Genomic DNA, 24,333 nt, shown 5'->3' on the forward strand with positions numbered 1-24,333 from the left:
AATCTGAGTGACATTTAGAAAATAGGGCACTCTTTACAGAGATAGAAGATGTAGGTATGATTTTCTAAAAGTTAGATGAGCCCTCCATCCTCAACCTCCTGCTTTCTAGACAACTACCCTTAATCACTATGCTATTATATTAATAGCTAAATATGTTTTATAATACTGCCTTCTTCAGTGGTGTTTTTAAGTGCCCAAACATTTTCTGAAGCATTTCTTTCAAACTGAAAACCCACCATATTGAAATAAAGAGAACTTTATCTTAATCATTATTTCATAAAAATGCAAAGACACAATTTTGATAGAAGTAAAAAATAAGAAATCTTCCATTCTCTCAGGAACTTTGGCAACAGCCCACCTTATCTCAAATCTCATAGAACCAGCCCCTTCCTCTACCACCTGACCCATTTACCCAACCCCACTCTGATTATGGTAACAGGTTGTGGTAGTAAAGTCCCTTTGCAAATCTGTCTCCTGGCTCATTGAGATCTCTCTGAGTTTCCTTCAGCCACATGGCCTACAGTTGTTTTAGGAAATTTTGCGTAATGCTTCCATTGAATTCCCATGTATAGGGCAAGGAGCAGCACTATGCTTTTCTCTTTGACTCCTCATCTCTGCTGTGTTACATCAATAGTTCTGGAGCACTTCTTGGTTCTGAAAAACAATCTTTAAGGGATGTAACTTACCATTTTATGAGGAATAACTTTCAGCAAGTTTAGAGGTTTTTTTATGTGCAATAACAATACAAGCAGCAGGAGGGCAGTTCACCAATACACAATAGATCTGACTCAGTGCTTTACTGAGATTGTCTGTAAGAGATTCAGCCTGATGGTATTAATCAACACCAAGAAAAGAACTGCAAGATCATGCAGCTGCACTTTATCTTGACCTAGAGAGATCACCTCCAGGTAATAAAAGCAAGTTTAGTTCCTTTGGCCATGTAATTTCTGCCTTGCTGATAAGACTGTCAAAGCCCATGTCACTTATGGTTGCTACAGATGTTATTCTGAGATACAGTTGTCAGTGAATCAACTGATAACTGCCAATAAACAGGCAACAGGGGATAACAATTTTTATCTATACTGCCTTGCACTGCAGATCGGAAAAGCACTGCACATGGACTGAATGTGAACTGGCTTTAACCTCATACAGTCAATCTGACAAATCAAAGAAATTGGTAAAAAATAACCACTACTCAATAAATTATTTTGTTTTGGTTTAGGCCAAATGTTGTAGGAAACTATATTTCAAAAATGAATGAAATACCTGGAAAATTTTTAATAATCACATATATGACAAATCTGACTATAGCACTACCTTTATAGTAAAAAAGAGTAAATTAATTTGAAACAAGGCTAGAGACAGAACACTTTGGGCATAAGATATTCTGTATACCAATAAAAAAATCAAAGTGGAATGACTTACCACTTCTTCATGGGTAGCACTTTCTACATTTATACCATTAACCTAAAAACAGATATGATAGGGAGAAGATGATTTGCAATGTGTAAATTAGTTACTGAAATAAAAGTAAGTATGAAACAAAAGTCTGTGGAAAAAAGTGAATGTTTACTGACCTGTATTATTGCATCTCCTATAAATAACATTCCTGTTTGTTCAGCTGTGGGATTACAGAAGGAGTAGATTTTAATTGATAGCAGTACTGAGAAAAATGCTATATTCTCTTCCAGCAATTGGTTTAACATAATGTTAGTAATCTTCATTTGAAACTGATTTGGTTGTGAAAATACCAACGGCACAGCAATCAGTATTCATCCTACAAAGGTAATAGATTCCCAGCAATTTTAAACAAATTAAGAGAGCTACTTTCCATGCACAAAGAACTTGTTTAGTGTGGAATGCAAATGTCACTTCTCACTAATGAAGGATTTCATTAAATTATGTGGAAAATGTGATTCACACTTTTCATTATTCTTCCACAAAAGGGAAGCAGGAATTTCCGAAGCTACTTAGCAATTCCTTTCCCCCTGAACAAATTTACAGGGACTGCTGTAATTAAAGAGGTTGTGCCTAGAATTTATTAGAACTCTTTAACATGAAGTTTAAACTATCTTTGTTCCCAAGAATAATGTTATTCCAATGTGCAATTTGTATGTTTCCTGCCCTACAGAGTTAATGGGAATAATGCAATGAAACTGCAAACAATTCTGCACAGATACAAAGAAAGACATTTTTGAGGTGTATTCTCTAACTTTTAAACTCTTTACTTTTTCTGTGGAATTCGAGGACGTTTATCTCATGAAACGTATTACTTAATTGAAAGTAAGGCTCTGACCCTGCAAAGATCGAAAGTATTAAGTAAGACCTATTAGTCTTATACAAGATCTTTCAAGTCACAGCTTGAGGCTTAGAAGAATGCAACAAATGTTAACAAAGGCAGTATTATACAAGATGGAAATAGAGGTAAAAGAGAAAGAAAAACTGCATAGAATATTCTCACAATTTCTGCAATACAGCTGTTGCCAATATAAATTTACTTTTGATACAAAATAATGGGGTTTTTTCAATAATTTTTCTTTCTAATAGATATTTCATCACTCTTTTCACAGATAAAAGATAACAGTTCATTAGTCAATACCTAGGAAATATTTCATTATTTGTTTTGAATATCATGCTACAAGTTGCATTGAAAGTCTTTACCCCACCTCTCATCCTACTTCGCATTAAAAATATGCATAGAATTTGTAATAGGTGGTATAGAAAAGAGACATCTTTGTACAGAAATTGAAATGAATTAAAGCTGTTCAAAACCATTACAAAGCAATCCAAAGTAGCCTATATTGGGTACATACTTTGCTAGAGGTTCTGAGCATTAGGTTGCATATCTTAATACTAAACTTGTATTTGAGATATTAGTAATATACATACCAATAGTGAAATACACATGAACAATTTTTAATTCAGTGTCTATATTGGGGCTGTTCTAGAAAAGCAGAAGCATACTTGAATTGGAAGTAGAAGGAAGGAGGTGTGTTTGAAATTCCAGTTGCAGGAAAGTAGAAAAGGATAAATTCGAACGGTACATACCTTGCCCAATGTGTGTGATTGACTCAGAAGTGAGTGCAGAAATTTTGATTATGTCTGTATTAGCAAGTTGTTGTGGTTTAAACCTACTGGCAACTATGTACCACGCAGCCACCTGCTCAACCCTCCTTTCAAACCCCACAGCCCACTACCCACCAGCCCACAGTGGGATGGGGAGGATAATTGAAAAAAAAGGTAAATCTTGTGAGATAAGAACAGTTTAAGAATTGAAGTAAAGTATAATATGATAATAGTAGTGGAAAGGAGATAGTGTGTGATAAAATCCAAGAGAAAAAAGTGAGGCACAACACAATTCCTCATCACCAATGCCCATCCCATTCCTGAGCAGCAATTAGCAGCTCCCAGACAATTCCCTCCAGTTTATATACTGAGCATGATGCTCTACGGTATGGAATATTCCTTTGGCTAGTGTGTTATCAACGTCATACTCAATACAAAACATAGCACTGTACCAGGAACTAAGAACAAAATTAATTAATTCTGTCCCAGCTGAAACCAGAACAGAACAGGTATGTGTGATGAGGCAGAACAGAGAGAGATCACAAATCAAAGCAGTTGGTGCTGAAGCTCCTTACACCCACACTGCAAGGGTTTCAGGGATTTTAACTGAGATCAGTTAGACTGGGCTTTCAGTCTAAATGCTCTCAAGTGAAGAGAAGCTGCCTAAGGAAAACTATTACCAAAACTTTCTGTTTTGTGGGCTCCTAAGCAGCCCATCCTAAGGCACACCAGTGCCACACAGTGATGCACTCCTGCTGCCAGTAATAGCTCTAAGACACCACAATACACATAAGCAGACCTTGCTTACAAGTAATGTAGTGGTCCCTGAAACTGAAATCCATGTAGAGGCTGGACATCAACTGAACAACTGTAACACAGGGACAGTGCATTCTCAACCTCCTTCAGGAGGACAACCTTAATAAGCCAATCTTCTGATATTAGATTGTCTTTGTGGGGGTTGCAGTAGGATTCATGCTCCAACGTTCTGCAGCAAGGCAGATATGTTTATGCTTCAACAAGTACCAGTCAGCTGATGTGCAGCCACAGATGTGATGAGGATGGCATACGTGGGCAGCAGGCAGTGCTGTTTTCCTGAGGCCCTCATGTTGTTGGCTTTGCTAGGTGGTCAAACCCACTGTTGCTATTGGGAAGATCAGTTGGAAACAGCAATACAGAAAAAAACACAGTAAAGAAAGAGATATGGGGATGTGAGAGATGAGTTTGGAAAGAATTTCTGTAAGAGATCAAAAGAGAAAAACGTAAGGTAAGAAAGCAAAGCATACTGAGCCAGAAAATGTTTGTGTGAAAGCTGAGATCCTGATGGAAGAGTGTATGGTAAAGATTTGCAGGCAGGTAGGTAGGTATCGCCATCCTCCTGGATATTCTTCTATCTGTGATCCACTGCCTAGTGACACAACAGCACAGTTGTGCAATGTTGTCTAAGACTTACAAGAAAACTACTTGGTTCTAACAAAAGTTATAATGAAATATATAGACTAATATTTATTTATGCACAAAAGGAAAGGTTAAATTCCAGACACAGGTAAAATTCTTGAGATAGAGCTAGTTAACAACTCAAGGCTTAAAAAGGAAAAGCAGCAATATGAAAAGGTATAAAACCTCAAGGAAGAAAACCAGGTAGCTGGAGGATTGTAACTTAGCAGCACTGAAGACAATTCCCTTCGAGGGAGCAATGGAGGTCGAACCTTTCTCATCGAACTGTTGACTGACAGGTTAGCAAAGACTCATTGCTCATTTCACAGGGGTGATGAATACTGCAATATCCCCAGCTACCTCACAGGTGTTAGCCAATACATTTTATAGTTTAAGGGCACAAAGCAATTATATCCTGCTTCCAGTCTCTAAAAACAATCAAGGCTGTCCACATAAGTAAATCAGAGAAGGAGCATTATGTGGTCAATACCAAATACTCTGTGAACTGAAACAAAGCCCAGGAGATTGGGACAACCAGGGCATTTACTCTAGAAGTGCATTACACTGCATACTAAACCAATAATGTAGACACCTGCTGCTGCTGTTATGGCTGTGCTTGCATGTCTATGATGAAACACTTTGGGTTTAGACAATGGTCTATAATTTGAAATCAATAATGATTTCTAACAAATATATGTTCCACAAATCAAATTCTAGAGGATGTGCCACTACAATGCAGAATTTACAATATAGTTTACAAGTATATTAGAAATAAAGTGACTGGAAAAACTCCTTGGAAATAGACAAAAAAAGCAGTCTTGTTTCTCTAAGGTATATTTTAAACCTGAAGACAAAACATCTACTGATGTTTTCACAAAGTCACATGTTCTCTACATGACAAAAATATTGAGTAAATTCTTCCAGGCTATGTGGAATTCTTTCTCCCACTGGTAACATCCTCATATACAAAGGTGTTTATGAAAGGCTGCTCTAAAATTATCAGTCACTATGGGTAATATGAATCAATACTAAAAACAAAATACTTGAGGAAAAGCTTTGGGATACCAAGGAACATATAATCTTATTCAGTGAAATAATAAACATAACTTTTTCAGAATCCAGTTTGCCTCTCGAAGTTTTATTTGAAATGATATTTTAGTAGCAGTGAATTGAACATGTCCAAAAAAAACCACAAACAAACTTTGAAAGGAAAATAAGCACAAAGCAGTGAAAAGCAGAAAGGTACCAGGCTGTAAAAGAAAATGAAGTGCGTGTTACAACAACTAGTGCTACATAACCTTTACTCTACATTTTAATTATGTTTAAAAACATTTAATATTGATTAGTTGCTGTACATTGATTAAATTCAAAAGTGATACTGAATTGAGCAAAACATGGGAGAAACCTAAAGGGGCTTAGGTTGAAATAATGGTATGAAAATAAAAATTAAAAAAAAATCTCACTTTTGAGAATATTAGACTTGAAATACTTTCCTAAATGCAAATGACTCCTCATTCTAATTTAAAAAAAAAAAAGAATCTCTGACAGAGCCAGGAGCTATTATAAGTTCTTTAGCATTCAGTGAGAAGTGAAAAAAACAAGTAATCCTTTCTAGATTTGCTTTGCTTACTTTTCCTATCCAATAGGGCTGTATCAAATTTTCCAAAATTTGTAAGGTTGTGAAATGGAAACTTTACTGAACACAGTCTTGGGAATTTCTGACTTACAATATATTAACTGATGAACATCTCTGTGAAGATTTGAGTCTGTAAATAATCTGATGTCCTTGTATTTTTCAAGATTGGTCACAATACTCAATTTTTATTGAATTCTTGAATCACACGAGAAGTGCATCAGGTACTATGTCCTATGATAAAAAGTGCTGCTTAAAGCACACAATGAGCTGCACTGACTTTATGGACTCGCAATTCATAAGCTTAAATATACGCATAAGTATTTCACTGCTTAAAGATAATCTAAAGGAATAGTTAAGAAACTAGATGAAATAAAAAGAAAAGACTGAAAAAATTAGTATTAAGAATGCAAATGACTACTCCAACATATCCAAATGTATTTTTCCCTCTTCTCCCATGAACTGGACATAACCACAGTCATGACCGTAAAGATACCTGTTGCAATATGGGTCAGTATTTTTGGGGGGGTTTTTTTTGGGTTTTGGGTTTTTTTTTGTTTGGTGGTTTTTGTGGTTTTTTGGTTGGTTTGGGGTTTTTTTAATTAAGTCAAGCACTTTGAGATTTTTAATCTGTGATTTAAAACAGAACTATAGTAACTCAATTATTGAAAACTACCTTGTTAGAGAAGTTTTTTAAAACTGAGCATACTCTTTACAGGACTTTACAGGACTTACATGTCTTCGTTTAAATAAAAAAACCCCCAACTTTCTGAATTTCTATTTTTAACCAAGAGATTTCCTTAGTTTAGTTTTCTTTCTCCTCTTTATATGTGCCCCATTAACTTGTAAAGAAAAGCTGTAAATCACTTAATAATACAACGTGTTTCATCAAACACCCATGTCATTATTCTCATATGCCAGGTTTCCCACACTGAATAAGTGACAGATGGGAAACTAGGACTCCTCTCCTCTTTTTCTCAGTGCCTGTGGAGCAAGAAGTAAGAGATCACCTCATAATCCTAAAACTACTGTATCTACCCATCAAGAAGTAACTTCTAAATCTAAACATACACAAGCCTGAAGCACTGAAGCTCAACATGTTGCTTCGATATGCGAGATGCACAAAATGCGCGAGGATGCAGGAGTGGGCAAAGACCAGACATAGCAGGGAATGTCTTTCAACAGGAAAATGTTACAGAACTAAATCTGTTTTGAGGATAGCTGCCTGATAATGGCTTGACTCCTTCATCTTCTCCTTTGAGATGACCTTATCAAAAAATAAGTTTTTTAGAACATATTGATGATAAAACCATTTTTCTGTTAGTGGTGAGAATTGAATACAATCTGAAAGGAGAATGAGTGTAACAACAAATTTCTAATACTTTTGACTGAAAACTATAAAGGGAATAAACTTAGCTTTATTACAAACAAAAAAAAATTGTCTTATATTTTATGTATGCCAAAAAATAAAATGAGTAAGATGCGTAAGGGCAATTAGGAATCCCAAGAGCATACCAATGGGCATTAAGGAATCTTAATCTTAAAAACAAAATCTGTTTATTCTGTGCCATAGCTTTTAGAAGGCAGATGATATTATAACTGCTTTCTGAGGCTAATTTCAAAATACCACTTTGTTACTATTGCCTAATCATTCAAAGAGCCTATATTACAGACAAAATTTGCCAATTTTTAACTGAGCTAGTGGGGGTAATGGCTGCATGCATGACAAAACTGAGAAGACTAGGATCTGGAATAGTCCTGGGTGTGATACTATCTTTCATTAAATATGCTTTGAAAAGCAGGATGGAAAAAAGTATTAAAGTTCAATTTTATTTCTACCCATGTAACTGTTAGGAGGAACTAAAGCTAAAATTATCTAAAGGCTTTAGGATAGTTTTCTGATTGCAAACAGTTTTGTGACATGAGTTACGTTGTCAGTAATTTACACAATCCGTAAAAAGTACCAGCATACACTATAATTAAATTGACTTCAGACCTACTGTAGGGGCGTGTCTGAGGTACGAGGGGATGTACCAGGGCAGAGACGCCCAGAAGAGCATGCGCCGAGGTTTACAACCCCATTGGATAAGGAGATCACATGGTTCAGGGATATAAAAGGGAGCGGGAGAATCAAATAAAGACTTTCCGATTCCACCACCTCCGGAGAGTGTGCTGTATTTCTTTATCATATAAAGGCAGCAACACGTGTACGCTACAACCTACTTTAGGAAACAAAAGGAGAAAAATTCAGATGGTCTGAGTTTCCCACAGAATCCAGGTATTTCTATGACTTGATGCAAGATTCTTCAGCCAAACCAAATGGCAATGGGATTCTTGTACAGTATGAACTCAGTAAACAAAACTTAGAAAACAGCTTAGTTTTTTAATTAAGGAAAGAGGCCTAATGTAGCTCAGATCAGCTTGTAGATGTTGCAGCAGAGAGAACCCACAGGAATGGTTATCATGATAAATTCTCAGTAGAACTATATACTTCCCATTTCACATTCAGTTGCCTTTATAGAAAGACATCAATTATCAAAGTAAGGAAACCAAATTGGAACATTAGGTGTGTAATTACTTTTAAATGTTACCTTTTTAAGAAAAGTCATGACAACTAAGATATGACAATAAGAAAAGCAAGGCAGAGGGTTTTTTTAAATGTATTTTCAGAAAATCTGAAAGTACTGCATTTTTACTGTCATTTATTACTCGGGATACTTGCCTAACCACAGTCCCTTGAGTTTGAAAATAAAAGTAAAAATACTCATGTATTTTACATAGAAAGAATTCAGAAATAAGTAGCAATAATTAAGAAGGAAAAGCAAGAGTTATAACTACAAATAAGTTATATTTTGCTTAAAAAATAAGTTCTACTAGTCAAGCATAGCTAAGACTCCCTTAAGAACGAAGATTTGGGAAGGGCTCTACCCACGTTTGTTACAAGTGCACTGGTGGCTAAAAAGGCCGATACGAGACAGGCACGACCGGTTGCAAAAGGCACAGCAGGAAGACTCCTTAGGTGGTGTATTCTGCAGGGCACAATTCTTTCTGTGTTGATCCTGCATTGAGGATCACTCCTCAAGAGTGATCCTGTGTGCCTGCTCAAAAGCATCAGCAGCATTATAGATAGTGTGTCTCCAGACTTCCCGATTGGAGGCCAGAGTAGGCCAGATATATGATTAATATCACACATAAAAGACTTTCTGAGCTGAATAAGACAAGTTATTAATAGGTAAAATTATAGGAAATAAATTATAATCTGGCATCTTCAATCTTGTCTTCCAAAACATGAAACTATGTTTCCTTTAAATTCTATTACATTATGCCAAAAATTTTAAATGCTGTAGAGGTGATGGTGAAACATTGGAAAACAAAGCTGCAGGCTAAGGGAGGATGCCTGAAGTAGCAGAAATACAGGCTTTAAATGAGCTACAAGAAAAGAAAAGATGTAGTTCCTAAAATAGCCTAAAAAGTCTTTAGTTCAGAAACCAGTAAGGGAAAGATAAGAACAGTGAAAAGATAAAAATTAGAACTTCTATGAAATTGTCAAAGGATGTTATTAAATTCCTCATATTATTCTATGTGACATTATCTCCAAGTAGAAGATAGTTTCATTTGCTCTTTCCATCAAATATTCTGTATGATTCTTGACTGATTCAGTCCCAAAATATTCTGCATGAGTTTTACTCTGATTTTAATTAGTATCTTTCAGTGCAACAGAAATCTTTAATGCGGTTGAATGATGATTTCTGTCTAGGTGTTTGCTTCTCCAGTTTCTGTACCAAAGCACCGTGGTAAAAGCAAGCTCCAAATCCAAAGTCCAAAATAACATCCATTCTCTGAGGGACATAAGGCAGTTAGTTCTCTCCTGGACAAATTATCTGAAAGCATACTATATAATTCTCTAATTTCCCTGCACAGAATGTCATCAACCTTTTTCTTCATCCTGGACTGTAATGGTGCAAATTCAAATAGTAACTTTAAGTGGCATTTCATTAGATTTCTGCAGTTCATAAGGGAACGACATTGTCAATCAGAGGTAGGTGAATAGAGAAAAGAAAGAAACTGTACATATAATTGGCATCCTAAGGTTATGGTTTATTCATTCAACTGCTAGCTAGAACAGATGACAACTAAAAAGATACAATGTATTTTTCACATTTTTCTATATTTAGTTCATAGTTTAAGAAAGATAGGTCCACTGAAATTGCAAATAATGTTTTTTAGGTTTTATATCTACCTTTCTTGTTTCATAAGTGTCAGAGACTGAAATAGTTAATGATTTATGCATTCTAAGATTGCCAAGGGACTTTTTCAGGCTCTTGACTTTTGCATTATGCCTTGATGGGCAGTTGGACCCATCCCTCCCTTCAGAGCTGAAGGTATTGAACCCAAAAAAGGCAAGAAGATGCCTCAGATGGGCAGCTGGACCCTAAAAAGGCAAGAAGATACCTCAGGTGGGCAGTTGGGCCCGCCCCTCCCTCCAGTGCTGAAGACGTTAAGCCCTAAAAAGGCAAACAACTCCTCATCTCAGGGGAGGTGCAAAAAGCATGCTGAAGGTATATAAACTGACTGGTGACTTTGAGGCTTTGGGGGGGTTTCTCCTCCCCCCCCACCGCCTGCGGATCAAGACCACCGCTCTCAAGATTACCAAGCTACATCCCTGGATCCACTGAGTGACCACTGCCCTCAAGGTTGCCAAGCTGCATTGCTGACTTCAGTGAGTGACCATCACCCTCAAGATGGCTAAGCTGCATCGTGGGATCCAGTGGGCGGTGACTATATACATTTCTTTTTCACTCTCATCTTTTCTTTACTCTTATCCTGTTTTCTCTCCCCTGTGCATTTCCCCCCCCCAAAGGTTATCTTTATGTTGTATCGTTATATGACAACACCCAAAACGCTGGCTTACCTGATGATGCAAAATTGTTAAAATAAATTTTGGCAATATACGTTTTCAGGCACCGATTATTTAGTGTCGTTTCGCTTTAATCCACCCCAAGGGAAGTATTGATACAAACTTGAGTTACCCCCCTCCCCTTTTTCCCTGGGGCGGGTCGTAACAATAAGCTACAATATGCACCTTCCAATGAGAATTTTCATCATAAAAGCCTATAGAACTGAAATACGATTTTGAGAAACCTTTTGTATTATAACACAGTTATTAAGCAAAGCTAATTATCTTTTATTGAAACTTGATCTTCTTCACAAGCATGAAGTATTTGAACATTACTATGCTCTTTGAATACCACTTCTTTGTACACTTAGCAAGAAAGCATTATTCATTATCAGAACTTTTTTTGGACACACGCATATATACAATATATACGCATATGTATGTAAAACCTCATTTTGGGAAAGTACATAAAGAATTGCCTAAATCTAGACCTGGAGAGTTAATCCACTGTTTCTGATTTTTATCCAAACCAAAGAATAAAAAGAAATTTCAAACTAACCTAAAATGGAAATGCTTTGGTTTTTCAGTAAAAATGAATTCTGGATTCATCAAGCTTTTAAATATTAATAAACACATCCCCCCCCGCTTCTAGAACAAAATTTCTAAGTGAATCTGGATTCATCAAGCTTTTAAATATTATTAAAAAAAACCCCACAGATTCTAGAACAAAATTTCTAAGTGAAACTTACCAATATTTTATTAAAGTTTTCTTCTGTCCAGGAAATATTTATGAATAATTATAATGCATAAAAATATGCATTTCATTCTAACAATTAAAACATTAACATCTTAAAAAAACATTTACTAGATCTGATTTTAAGCATATGCCTGTTCAGCTAAATAAAAACTTAAAAATTAGTTCTCTGCATCCTTCTACCCAAGGAATTCTTTATGTTCAGATCAATAATTTAAGCCTTTTGCTAAAGTATTTATCCTTCAAAACAAATCCCAGTAATATAAATTGTTCTAGAATCTCAGCTGAGGAATTCATCACATGTTTCTCACTATGCATATACTGACTACTATTCTCACTAAGTATCATGGCTAGGCTTCGCGAACGAAGATTTGGGAAGGGCTCTACCCACGTTTGTTACAAGCCCGCTGGTGGCTAAAAAGGCCAATACAAGACAGGCATGTCCAGTTGCAAAAGGCACAGCAGAAAGACTCCTTAGATGGTATATTCTGCAAGGCATGATTCTTTCTGCGTTGCCTTTTCTCCTCAAGGGAGATCCTGCGTGCTTTCTCAAAAGCATCAGCAGGGTTATAGATGGTGTGTCTCCAGACCTCCCAGTTGGAGGCCAGAGTAGACCAGTTATGGTGATCAATATGGCCAAGGCTGAGATGTTGTTTCAGGGAGTCCTTGTATCTTCTCTTCGGGGCTCCTCTCTTGCGGCTGCCGGTGGCACATTTACCATAAAGCAGGATCTTAGGGAGGCGTTGGTCCTTCATCCTGGAGACGTGCCCTGCCAACGCAGCTGTGTTATCACTAAGTATACAGTGACTGCTATTCATACCACTGGACCTTAAATATGTTCTTAACAATTAGATTGAATACAAAAACTTTTCTGAATCAGAGAACAAAATACCTTACTTTTCTCTGTTGACTGATCTTCAATAGTTCATTAAGATGTTCTTTCTATTAAAAGGTACTGCCTTTTCTGCCTGTCTAGTCTTAAGGAGGTAATGATAAAAGAGAAATACAAAATGCTAAGAATGTTCTTCTATGCCTTCTGAAAATAAGTTTAGAGATGAAGGCATAGGTCCAAGAGAAAGAACAATGAGTAAGATGCTAACTTCATATATCATTAGCTTTTCGATAATAAAGAAAAATAACACTGGCAAAGATAATTAAAAATTAAAGCTATAAAATAAGAATAATGTTTTAAAGAAATGAAGACATTTGCAAGTGTTATTATGAAAGAATATCCAAATATTAAACACCATCCAACTTCAAATGTTGTCTGTTCTAATGTGGCCTTACATTCAAAAATGGCCTTGTATTCAGTCTTCACCTTCATTAGCATAAGGCATAACACAAATTTTTGATCCATTCTGGCTTCCTTATAAATGCAAGTAACTGGCTTAACTCGTCCTTAATATTGAGCTTGCCGGCTCAGTGGAATGAAACACCAAGGCTGATGAAGCCAAGGTGAGTACAGCTGTAGGGATGAAGAACATCAGCTGTTAATACAACCATGTTGTGCGGCTTGACTGCAATCTCACATCATGCCCACCAGCTTGTTCAGACTAGGCTGGGTTACCCCAGCTGTACCACCCTTTGGGATGACTGCAGTCAACGCAAAACAATATACCTGGGGTGGAGGTACAATTTCATACTAAACCATCTTTGTTTGGGATGTAACTGAAACTGTTAAAAGCCCTCATCAAACTGACGCCATGTCCTTCAGATGGTCCTGAATGCAGGCAGCCAGGACATGATATTTGGACACAGTCTGTGTTTGCAGAGCACATGGTTTCAAGCCAAGAATGTTTCAGTGGCTGAATGGCCGGAGTTCGTTCCAATCCTGCCAGGGTATACAGCATCCTCAGTCAGAAATGGACTAAACATAAAATAGAAGATTTTTCAACACAGCAGAATGTGAGTTACAAGCCAACTTTTATCACAGAAGGTGGGAAAATGCATTCAAATTAAGATTTTAATGAATTTTGGCTCTCAAGGGAGAATCTTTTTTGAAAGTGGCACAATGCAAACTAACCCTATTCCACCAGGTTTTATTTAATTTTATTTACTCATTTTCATGACACCTCATGAGCTGAACCCACAGTTCTATTTCATCACTGCTGCTTGTCTGACTCCACATATTATACGAGATATGAGCAGAGCTCACAGCAGTAGTCAGGTTATTGCATCAGGTCTCACAAAAATGGAAAGTTGCATCAAGAGGACAACATGTGATTGCTAACTTGATAATTCTGCAACACAAACCAGTAATCTTATTGTTTGATGTTTAACAAACTAAAATTTCCAATATTATATGCGGTATGTCACTTGTATGGATGATGAGGTGAGTTTTCAAAGTCTATTCATTTTTACTATCTCCACCCTTTAGATTCCACAAGCTCATTAAGATTCTTTAGTAATCAAAAATGGGAATAACACAGAGAAAGATATAAATGCATGAAAGTTTGTACACTTTACCCACATTTAGCATCTAAAGATTCTCTGAAGTATTTTTAATGTATCTCGTGAATTCACTGTAAAATAAGTAATTCTGACCAGTATCATTCTTTTCCAAGTTCAGGATATTCAGTAACAGGACTGAATAGGACTCTACATTTATTTGACTGTAAACCTACAGCAGCCTTTACCGCAAATAAACTGTTAATACTAATTATAACACATATATAAAAATACTACAAACCTATAAGCTATTAGCAAATCATCAACTGTTGTACAATGAGAGAGTACAATGTACTCTGTTTTAAGCCAGTTTCAAAAGGAAAACAGAGGAAAAACAATACTGCATTAAATTATATTAAAAAAAAAAAGAAAATATCAAAACCCAATACTAGAGAAAGCCTGAATCAGGCCTATAAAATATTACTGAGAAGGTTGAACACCAATATTTCTTTTCATAATCTGGGACATTATTAGTAATGTTGCTAATATCCTGAGTCAACTGGATGATTTGATATATGGGTAGCAAAAAAAAATCCTGGCTTTGGAAGTGAAATAATTACCTATGGGGTTAAAATTATTCTGTAGCTAATTATATCACTCTACTTTTAAATTTATAACTGTGTTTGCATTTACTTGTTCTCATTCTGTCTGGCACAGGACTTTTGTCTCTCTGCAACTTACTTTAGCAAAAGCTTAGGTGGTATGAAAAAACCTTTGTTAGAATGGAAGACAGAATCCACAGAAAGAAATTAAAAGGCCTAGACCCAGTGATGAGTCATTGGCATTAGCAAAACTTGCTCTTAATGCTGTTGAGGAGGATGTGTTCAGGAAAAATTCAGGACATTCTTTACAGTGATTTGCAATACACTAGACATTAGTCTCCAGCACTGAATGACCACTTTATCTTGTATTTCAGAAATGTAAAGTTATGTTCTTGAATTGAGTTTCTGTTTCAGTGAACTTCTTTAGGAAAGTCTTACTGAAGAGTGAGCCAGGATAGCTTAATTTGATATTTATAAACATAGCGATCACAGCTGAGAGGTCAAAACTGTAAGTATAGTTATTTATTAACACTGTTGCTATAGAAGTGCTTGTGTTGAATAATGAAATGAAATCCAATTGAAATGTTCATCCTATATAAAAATCTGAAGTGCAAATGCTGTCAGCTGATGCTTAGGTCAACACCAACAAAATCACTTCTATATTTGAAAAAATTATATAGTATGAAGATAGTTGACTAATTAATCTCCTTAGGATAGCCCAAAGGTTATAGAGATCTAAAAAAGAAGCAACTCCTTTATTCTATTATGCTTCTAGCTTTGGAACTAAAAAATAGTACTCTAACCAAAAAAAGTAAAGTTGGAAGCATGATTTTAGTGTTGTCATATAGCTGGCATTAAGTGTCATAAAAAGTACTGCAAATTGTCAGTCATTTTAGGAAATCAATTCTTTACTCATTAAGGACAATTTTACTCACATAAATTCAAGAATTTTACTCAAGGACCTAAAGTAGTAAAAATCCCTGATAAGAAATCATTGTAGATAAACGATGTACTTTCAAATGGTACTGCAGGATACAACTTTTTTCTTTTTTAAAATTCAGTATATTTGCTTTAAAGCAGCAACTAATCTTACTGCTTAACTCAAAGCCACTTTTGAAGCCAGCCTACAACTTTCACTGTTATTTGTACTTCATGTAATGAAAGACCATTGGTGATTTTTCCACATCATGAATATACAATGTTCAGTCCAAAATTTAGTTTGAGGTAAACTTGTAAGTCTCATCTCTCCCTCATGCTTGACATTTCCTCTCATTATATTCAACATAAATATTTTTCCATATATTCTTTTAAATGTAAATACATCTGTATTTTGGTATGCATATCTGTGAATTCATATATATTATAAATATATATACATATATGGAGAAAGAATGTACATATTTTTAGAATGCTTCTTATTTTCCCTTAAATATTATTACCAGACTGTTTTCTCTTGCACTAAAGCACTCGAATCTTAAATCAGAAATATTCCCTCAAGGTCACCTGTGGGTTAACTTTGAACATGTGCTCTCAATTACTATTAATTATGAGTTAAACATGATACTAGAAAAGTAATGCTGTGAATACCCTTTGTTATTATCTTCCTCCTATATGGAATGGCAGCAGCACTTCAAGATTTGTGAGATCAGATATCCAAAGAAAAAGATTTGCAGAAAAAGGTTTTGTATTTCCAAAATTTTGCTGAAAATCTTTAGATGTTTTTTAAAAATATGCATTTTCTGGAAGAAACAAAAAAACCAGAAAACTTTACGCTATTTTCTGTTGCACAGACATTCAGTAACCAGAATGGGAATGCAGAATGTGCCATGTGCCACAAAAAGCATTTATAACACATATCTCTGATCTTTGGCACCTGCAGCACTAAATGAATTGCAGAATCACTCAGGCTGGAAGGGACCTTAGGAGTACACCTGAACCAACTCCACCATGTGCTGAAAGCAAGCCGGAGATTCACTTCATGCCAGTGGGGCAACTGATACTACATAGACTACTTCCTTCACACCTTGCCAAATGTGTCAATATCTTCATGCTAATCACTGATCCAGCTAGGAACATTTCATACAGGCTTGCTGTGATACAGCACTGCCTCTGGTTATAACCACCAGTCATTTTGGAGTTTCCTGGGACAAAAGGTTACAAGATATTAAAACTAGTATTGTCTGAGGAGACATTTTCAAATTTGACAGCTGAGCCCATAAAATTGTTGTTGCACTTGTTACTCTAGAAATAAATGCAGTTCAAGAAACTCTGAATGTAAATATTCTATATACAAACTCACTACTAAACTTGATTAAGAGCACTATGCCCTAAGAGGGCAGGAGATAGCTTTCCTTGTTGGTGATTAATTTCCTGAATTATTTTCCTTAGACCTGAATGCTTATATTCATTTTATTATTATTATGCATTTATTTTATTGGTATGATTTATTATAGTGTGTATTTAAGGAGCCTATTACTCTTTCATGTACAGCAACACAATTGACATACAAACACCTTCTCTTCCTCACTGCAGAAATGGTATTATAAAATTAATCATTATACTGAGATATTTAAGTACCGTACACAGGAGACTTGAAGCAGTGTTTCCAACAGGGTGCTGGCATAGCCAATATTCACTAGGTATGAGATGAAAATGGATTATCAAGTTTAGGTATTACATTTCGAGTAAAATAACGGGCCCCTGAAGAAAATTCAGAGGAAAAAACCAAGCACAGTTTGCAACCTAGTAAAGCATGAGGCTAAACACGGTGCCAAGCAAATGTGCTTAATCTCCATTGCAGCAAAGCAGGAAAAGAGCCTGATGAGTTCAAAAGATCATGTCATTGGCTTTGAGTCCTTTACAGAGCAGGACATGCACTGAGGTTCACAGTGCAGCACTGTCTTTTTTTGAAGGAAAGGTTACATGAAGTTGGTAGATTTATTCTAGGGAAGAGAGGAAACACATAAAGACAACTAATTTTCAAATATGTAAAAGAATGCCTCAGAAAATAAAAGAACAAACTAACCCCCATATCTGTGTCCACCAGAGAAAAGACTTTACTTTCATCAGCTAAGAACCTCAGTTCATGTTGCAAGGTTCTGCCCACCCACATGCAAGAGTTCTACTTTTCCTTACTGAAGAGCCTCTTTGTTTTCCAGACCAGTTCTCCAACTTACCAACTTAAGTCTGAGGAATGACATGGTCTTCCAAAGGTTCCTTTTGCTAGATAAATGTCAATGTAATACTTAATTAGGATAGACTATACTGATTTAGATCTTGTGCTATCTTCACCACAATAAACATTACAAATCACTCTCTGCTGGCATCTAGGCAAGTTAGTCATACCATATAGCAGTGAATTACCGTGTGGGGAAAATATATATTTGGTTTGTACTTTTTGCATCCTCTGCAATATTAAAGTTAAGAACACCAGTAGATTTCCTGTATCGTGGTTTTGTTTCTGCAGTAAAAAAGGATTCCTGAAACTATTACTACAGTACTATATAAATAAATAACATAAGTTACCTGCTTGGTCTTTAAATATTTTTGATATGACGACAGGCACTTTGTGCTCAGCACCACCCTGTAAGAGAGGCATATTAACCATGAGATCTCAAGACTGAAGTGGTCATACTGAAATTAAAAGAAGAAATGAGAAGTTACCCATACCTTTATGCTTAAGCCCAAGCCACCAACTGGTTGTCTACGAAGTGTAACAGTTCTGTGCTTTAAAAAATTGCAGAAAAAATAAATTTAGGTGAAAAATTACAATATCTGAATGATCATAGAAGATGTTCCTAGGTCCTCATTTACTTTTCAAAAATTAATTCTCAAAGGCAGCCTAGAATCTGAGTGATCAAGTTCAGTTCTGAAGTATCATTCAACACTGATTCGTAGGCATCACTTAATTCCTTACAACAGAGAGCAGAACTTGTGAGTTGTGTATGCAGACTTTTAGTAAGTTTTTCTATCCCTGAAGTGATATACTGCCTAAACAGAAATTTTTACATACTTTTGCTTTGTTTTGACATTGAAAAACTACACGAAGAACTCTGAGATGTGCATTTTCATAGCTATCATGTATGCATGATATGTGTTCTAATTTTTCAATCAAAAATGCCAGTGTTTTCTAATTTATATCTCCAGATTTCTACCTTTTTCTTTTTTTCAGCATATGCTGAAAGACTTTTAGTGATAGTCTGCTTCAGATAGTTGATTTTTTGCATTTCATATTTAACTGCACAAAGAAGATAAACATTTATCAATATTTTTCTAGAGAAACCTATCATATGTTTAACAGTATGCTTAATTTGAGATTTCAATAATGGTGCCTGACAATATAATAATAGCACTTCATCTGTCGACAATAATTATACACTTGAAGGGAACTTTTTCTGGAACATGCTGAACAGTACTGGATAGAATATCATCTTTACAGTAATTTCTGAACACATAAGATAATTTTTTTTTCTTTAAGTCAGAAATTATATATAAATACTCCCATATGTATACTCCCTGATTGGGCATTTTATTATTTCACTGATTCAGATAAAAGTAAATATTCATTTCAGTAATCAAGACCATAATCATATATTAACAAGATATTTTAATATATGTAGCTCCTTTCTTTTTTTTTTGTAACATTTACCTTGCTAGACGTATGTTCATATTGACTCAGGGGAAAGTGAAACGCAATAAATCATAAATTTCAGTTTCATTTTAAGGGGGTAAAAGTAATCCATATAGTAAAAAGAGTTAGGAATAGTTTCATACATTTTCAAAATTGCTTCTCTTCCTATGAACACTGTACTACACTAGTCTGTGCTAAAAATGGAAAAAAAAATGGAAAACTATTGCATTATGTCATGATACCTGACATATCAAAAGGTACCTGACATAATTTCAAATTATATAATTCAGTTTCATTAAAATCTAATTCAAATTGTTTTATAGGTTCTTTTCTTCATTTGGTACTGCATCAAAACTTTTGATCAAAATTATCATACTTACTGACAAAGTTCAGATCCAATCTGAATTAGAACACATCCCTAACTTTAAATTCAGTGACTGATTCCCAAGAGTAATTTTCTATAACATGACTTCTGTCTGCTTATTTAATTCATGTTTTACTCCACCTGTCCTTACACCCTGAAAACATATATCCCATCACAAGGAGATGACGGAATAAATATTTCAGCAGTGTAGTTTGCTTTAACATGGTCAGACAACAAATAGAAAACTGCTACATGGATATTTTAGTCATTTAAAAAAAAAGGCAAGCAAGGTATTCCTTATTGGCATCTTATAAACTCAACTGCAACTAAGATGTATTTTTATACGGGTTGTAGGTAGCACTATGAAGCAATCTATTTGCATAACATTGTAATAATCTTGATATTTCTATTTTGATTGTTTATAGCATTGTGTATTACAGAGTTTAAAATATTCCTATTAATATTAATTAAAATATTAAACATGTACTTAAACGTTTCCTACATAACAGCTTTTTCAGTAAGAGCTACATTTAAAAAATGCAAAAGCTTCTTTCTTTTCAAGATGTTCAAACTGCAAAGAGAAATGCCAAAAGCTGAGCATAATCAAGCATCATGATCAAGAGCATCTGCATAAACTTATTTCAATTCTATATTCTAGCAGTCATACAGGACCAAACACCACATTTCACTTTTTATAGAAAGGTAAAGTATTTGTTACTGATTTTGATTTTAAAATAATTGATTAGTGCATAATTCCAGAAGCTTTAAAGGAAGCTAATACTGGGTCAATATTGAAAACATATAAATAGAGCCATGTATCTTCATTATATTACAATGCTTTGAGGTCAGATGAGCATAAACCTGGCAGTGAACCATGCATTCCATTACGGAATAGCAGTAAAACCAATCCACAGGGATCTAAAGAGAAATAATTTTAAAGGGGAAAAGTGGTATGGAAAATACCTTTCAAATGACATGAATACTTGCTCTGAAATTTCCAATCTTGATTACAGAGTTGACTGTTGTAATAACTCTTATAATGAAGTGATCTGATGCCCCACAAAAACATGATTAAAAAAATAAAACTATTCAAAATAATACAATGTATTTTAAGCATGTGTAAACTGGCTAGAGAGAAGATTCAAATCAAAATTTAATTGAGATAAATCTACTATTTAGTGGAAATGCTTCTTGTAGGATAGTGACAATACCTGGATTATTATTTCTAAAACAAAAAAGGTGATCTAAAAAAAGTATCCTAATCACTTGCAATAATATTTGTAAAGGACCACACGTGTGATAAGGTAATTATGAACTGGACAGGTTCTAAGCATAAAGCAGTTCAAGGTCAAGGTCATCCTGGTAATGAGGAAAACAGCTCAAACAAACAGAGAAAAGCACTCTATCTGGCAAAATGTGGTCTTGCAAAACACCCCAATGAAACATATGAATCATGCTGAGTAAGAGAAAAACCCACCTTCCTGCACAAAGTCATTGAAAAAATAATTAGTGTAATTCGACATCATCAGGACATTATTAAAAGGTTCATAGAGACTATAAATTATTTTGGTATCTGGCAGTGATGCAAATCTTTAAATAAAACAGTTAGCTATGATAATAATTTTGATGACGCAAAGAAATCAGAGAGGTAGCAGGCAAGAGCTACAGGAATGTCAAATAGCTTGAGAGATTTGTGCAGTACTGTAATAGATGCCAGGAGTCAAATATATTTAGCTTTATTTGAGAACTTTTCAGAGATGATCAAGCACAGTTTTAAGGTATGATTCTTGGCAGATGACCAAATCTTACAGACAGATACAGTGAAAATGCCAATGACTTGAAGAGGAAAACAGACACATTAAGGCTATAGACATAAGACAAGATTTTAAACTTTTGCAGTATGACACACCATAACTGCATTTTTTAAAAAAACTTGCTTTTAATAGTAATGTAGCTGTAATGTATATTTTAATGTAATAGGACTGTACACCATAAGGCCTTGAGACCTTAGAGTATACACATACTTCTATTTTTAATCTTTATTTAGAGTAGGACCATGTTATCTCATGAATGCAAATTTAGTTTAGTTCTAAATGCAGTGTTACAAAAATGCTTAGGAAGTTTTTAATGCTAGTAAGCAGTACAATATGTAGGGACATCCACACAAATGAAATTAGTTTCACAGCCCAACACAAGTATTGAAATAAAGAGAGCCTGTAAAGGAAGCACAGACACCATCTGAATTGTAAAGGAACCAAAGCTGCTGGTACTTGCAATTCAACAAGGTCACAAATAAAGTTTTAAACTGTAGCACTGGAAAAGTTGACAGGTACAGAAGATAGTATAATTATGGATGCTGCTTCTATTATGAATATAAACAGGGATATTCTGTATTCAGAAGTGAAGGACAAGTTAGGAAGAGAATAATACAAACAGGAACTGTAAAACAGAGTGTCAAGAATAAAACCAAAATTGCACTAAATCTGAACTAAACAGAGGTATAAACACTTTGGAGAGGTAGGGAAAACTTTAATACTGGGATACAAATTATACAAGAAATGTAAAATAGACTAGATAAGCAACCAGAGTTATCAAAAAAAGGAAGATATGTATTTCTCACAATAAGGCTGTACAGTCTTGGAAGAGATTCATGCCAGAGACATTTGAACACATGAGGACAAACAATGGAATAACTGGAGGCTTTAAGTGAACCACAACAGCAGACAGGACAGTTGAACAAATAAAATTAATAAGACAACTACCCCAACAGTAAACCAACAGATTCCAGGCTAAATAGAAGCCAAATACAGGTGTAGAATCTTTACTAGTGGCCACACAACTAGGATCATAACAATGACTGAAATAGGCAGAGAGGCAACGGGAATGAGAAATGTAATGGTGGTAACAGACTTGACTCAACCTCAGGTGGATCTGGCAGATACACATAGGATATAATGCAGTCAATAAAAATCAGGTCTCTATCAGTCACTGCTTCATGGAGCTCACAAGACTAGACTCAGTACTTGCCCTAGTCGAGTATAGTATGCAAGATCTAGTTTATTTTTTTACAGCTGAAAAGCTACTTTGTAATAGCAACTGCTATGTTCTTTACATTCAAACTTACAGAACTATGATACCAAGGAGGGAATTATGCAAAAGTGAGGAAGTGTGTCTAATGGAAAAATAAAGAGGTCAGCTAAGAAAATTAAAACTTTATAGGCAGTGTTCAGAGTACTTAAGGATACCACACTGGAAACACAGAGACAATGAATACACTTATTAGAAGGGCTTAATTAGGAGAAAAATGAAAATCACATGACTAAAGAGGAGGTTAAGAGAGGTAAATACATAAAGAGTGATGGACATATATTCATACAAAGACAAGAAAACGGAACATAAGCAAATAAAATTAAAAACCAAAATTAGGCAGCAGTAGGAAAAAGAGTTTCAAAAACAGTCAAAGAGAATAAAAATGAATATAAAACTTCAAATCTATTAGGGCAAGAGGTCTCTCATATAAACTAGAGGGTTGATTTATGATCAAGATATAAAAAGGCATACTCCGAGTCAATAAGGCTACTTAAGGCAAAATAAATGAACTCTTTCTTTAGCATGAAAAAAACTAGATATGTTCCTACAACTGTCTTTGGAGCACAAAGGATATATGGGTCTGTCTGAATTTGAAATCACTTCAGAAACAAATTGACTAAGCAATAGTAGCAAATCACCAGGGCCAGATACATTTACCATACTCTTGAAGGAACACACCGATGAAACAAAGCAGAAGCTCTGCAGTAATACTTCTCAATAAAGCCTTGATACATGATGACTACAAAATTGAAAATAAAATCCCTATTTTTTTATAAAAGGTTCAAGTTCTTAAAATGCTTAGGAAATTTAAGGCCTGCACTAAACAAGTTAGAACTATAGGAGAAAAAAATAAAATCTCTAGACAGCAAAGAGATACTATAACAACAGAACTGGCAGACATGGAAAAGATAATGTATGTTTTAAAGGTGAGTTGGGGTAACATAAGAACCATGAGGGAAGAGCCTTGCACAGATATATGGATAATTCAAATTAGTTAAAAACTAGACAGAAAACAAGGTGATGAACTAAATGTGCAATTTTCTCAACGCAGGAAGGTCACTAGTGAAGTTCTACCTTTGCCTACATTGCAACCTGCATTATTGAAAATATTCATGATGAAATAAAAAAGAAGGGGCGAGCAAGGAGATTATCTTTGCTGCTTGCTGAGACAGGAAGCATAAATGAACTGAAAATATTTGCAGAACATCCTAAAAAATATTAACTGGGCAATAGAAAGGCAGACAAAATACTATAGCAGATAAAAGCTAGTGAGAGATTTTTTTCCCATGTGCATTATTTATATAAGGAATTAGAATTAATTCTAATCAGTCACTTGTACTACAGAATAAGATGTTATGATTAAAGTAGCTTGTTCTATAACATCATCAGTGCAGAGTTCAGTAGTGGCCAAAAACACCAATAAAATTTTGGGGAGTCTTAGCAAAAGACAGGAGTGTCGATCTGCTAGAGGGTAG

The 24,333-nt window shown here is 35.1% G+C and overlaps 1 protein-coding gene across 1 annotated transcript in view; it reads right to left on the reverse strand.

The window, feature by feature from the left end:
• TPO (thyroid peroxidase) overlaps positions 1–24,333 on the reverse strand; it is a 213,695-nt gene that overhangs the window by 173,632 nt on the left and 15,730 nt on the right. The window contains exons 3-6 of the mRNA XM_027690190.1: positions 18,444–18,500; positions 18,300–18,357; positions 1,578–1,621; positions 1,426–1,467 (exon numbers count right to left, since the gene is read on the reverse strand). Of these exons, the coding sequence (XP_027545991.1) occupies positions 1,426–1,467; positions 1,578–1,621; positions 18,300–18,357; positions 18,444–18,500 (201 nt within the window). The remainder of the gene's footprint in view (positions 1–1,425; positions 1,468–1,577; positions 1,622–18,299; positions 18,358–18,443; positions 18,501–24,333) is intronic.

The sequence above is a fragment of the Neopelma chrysocephalum genome, unplaced genomic scaffold, assembly GCF_003984885.1.
Source record: "Neopelma chrysocephalum unplaced genomic scaffold, ASM398488v2 Primary Assembly neopelma1_80b, whole genome shotgun sequence".
NCBI classification, from domain to species: domain Eukaryota; kingdom Metazoa; phylum Chordata; class Aves; order Passeriformes; family Pipridae; genus Neopelma; species Neopelma chrysocephalum.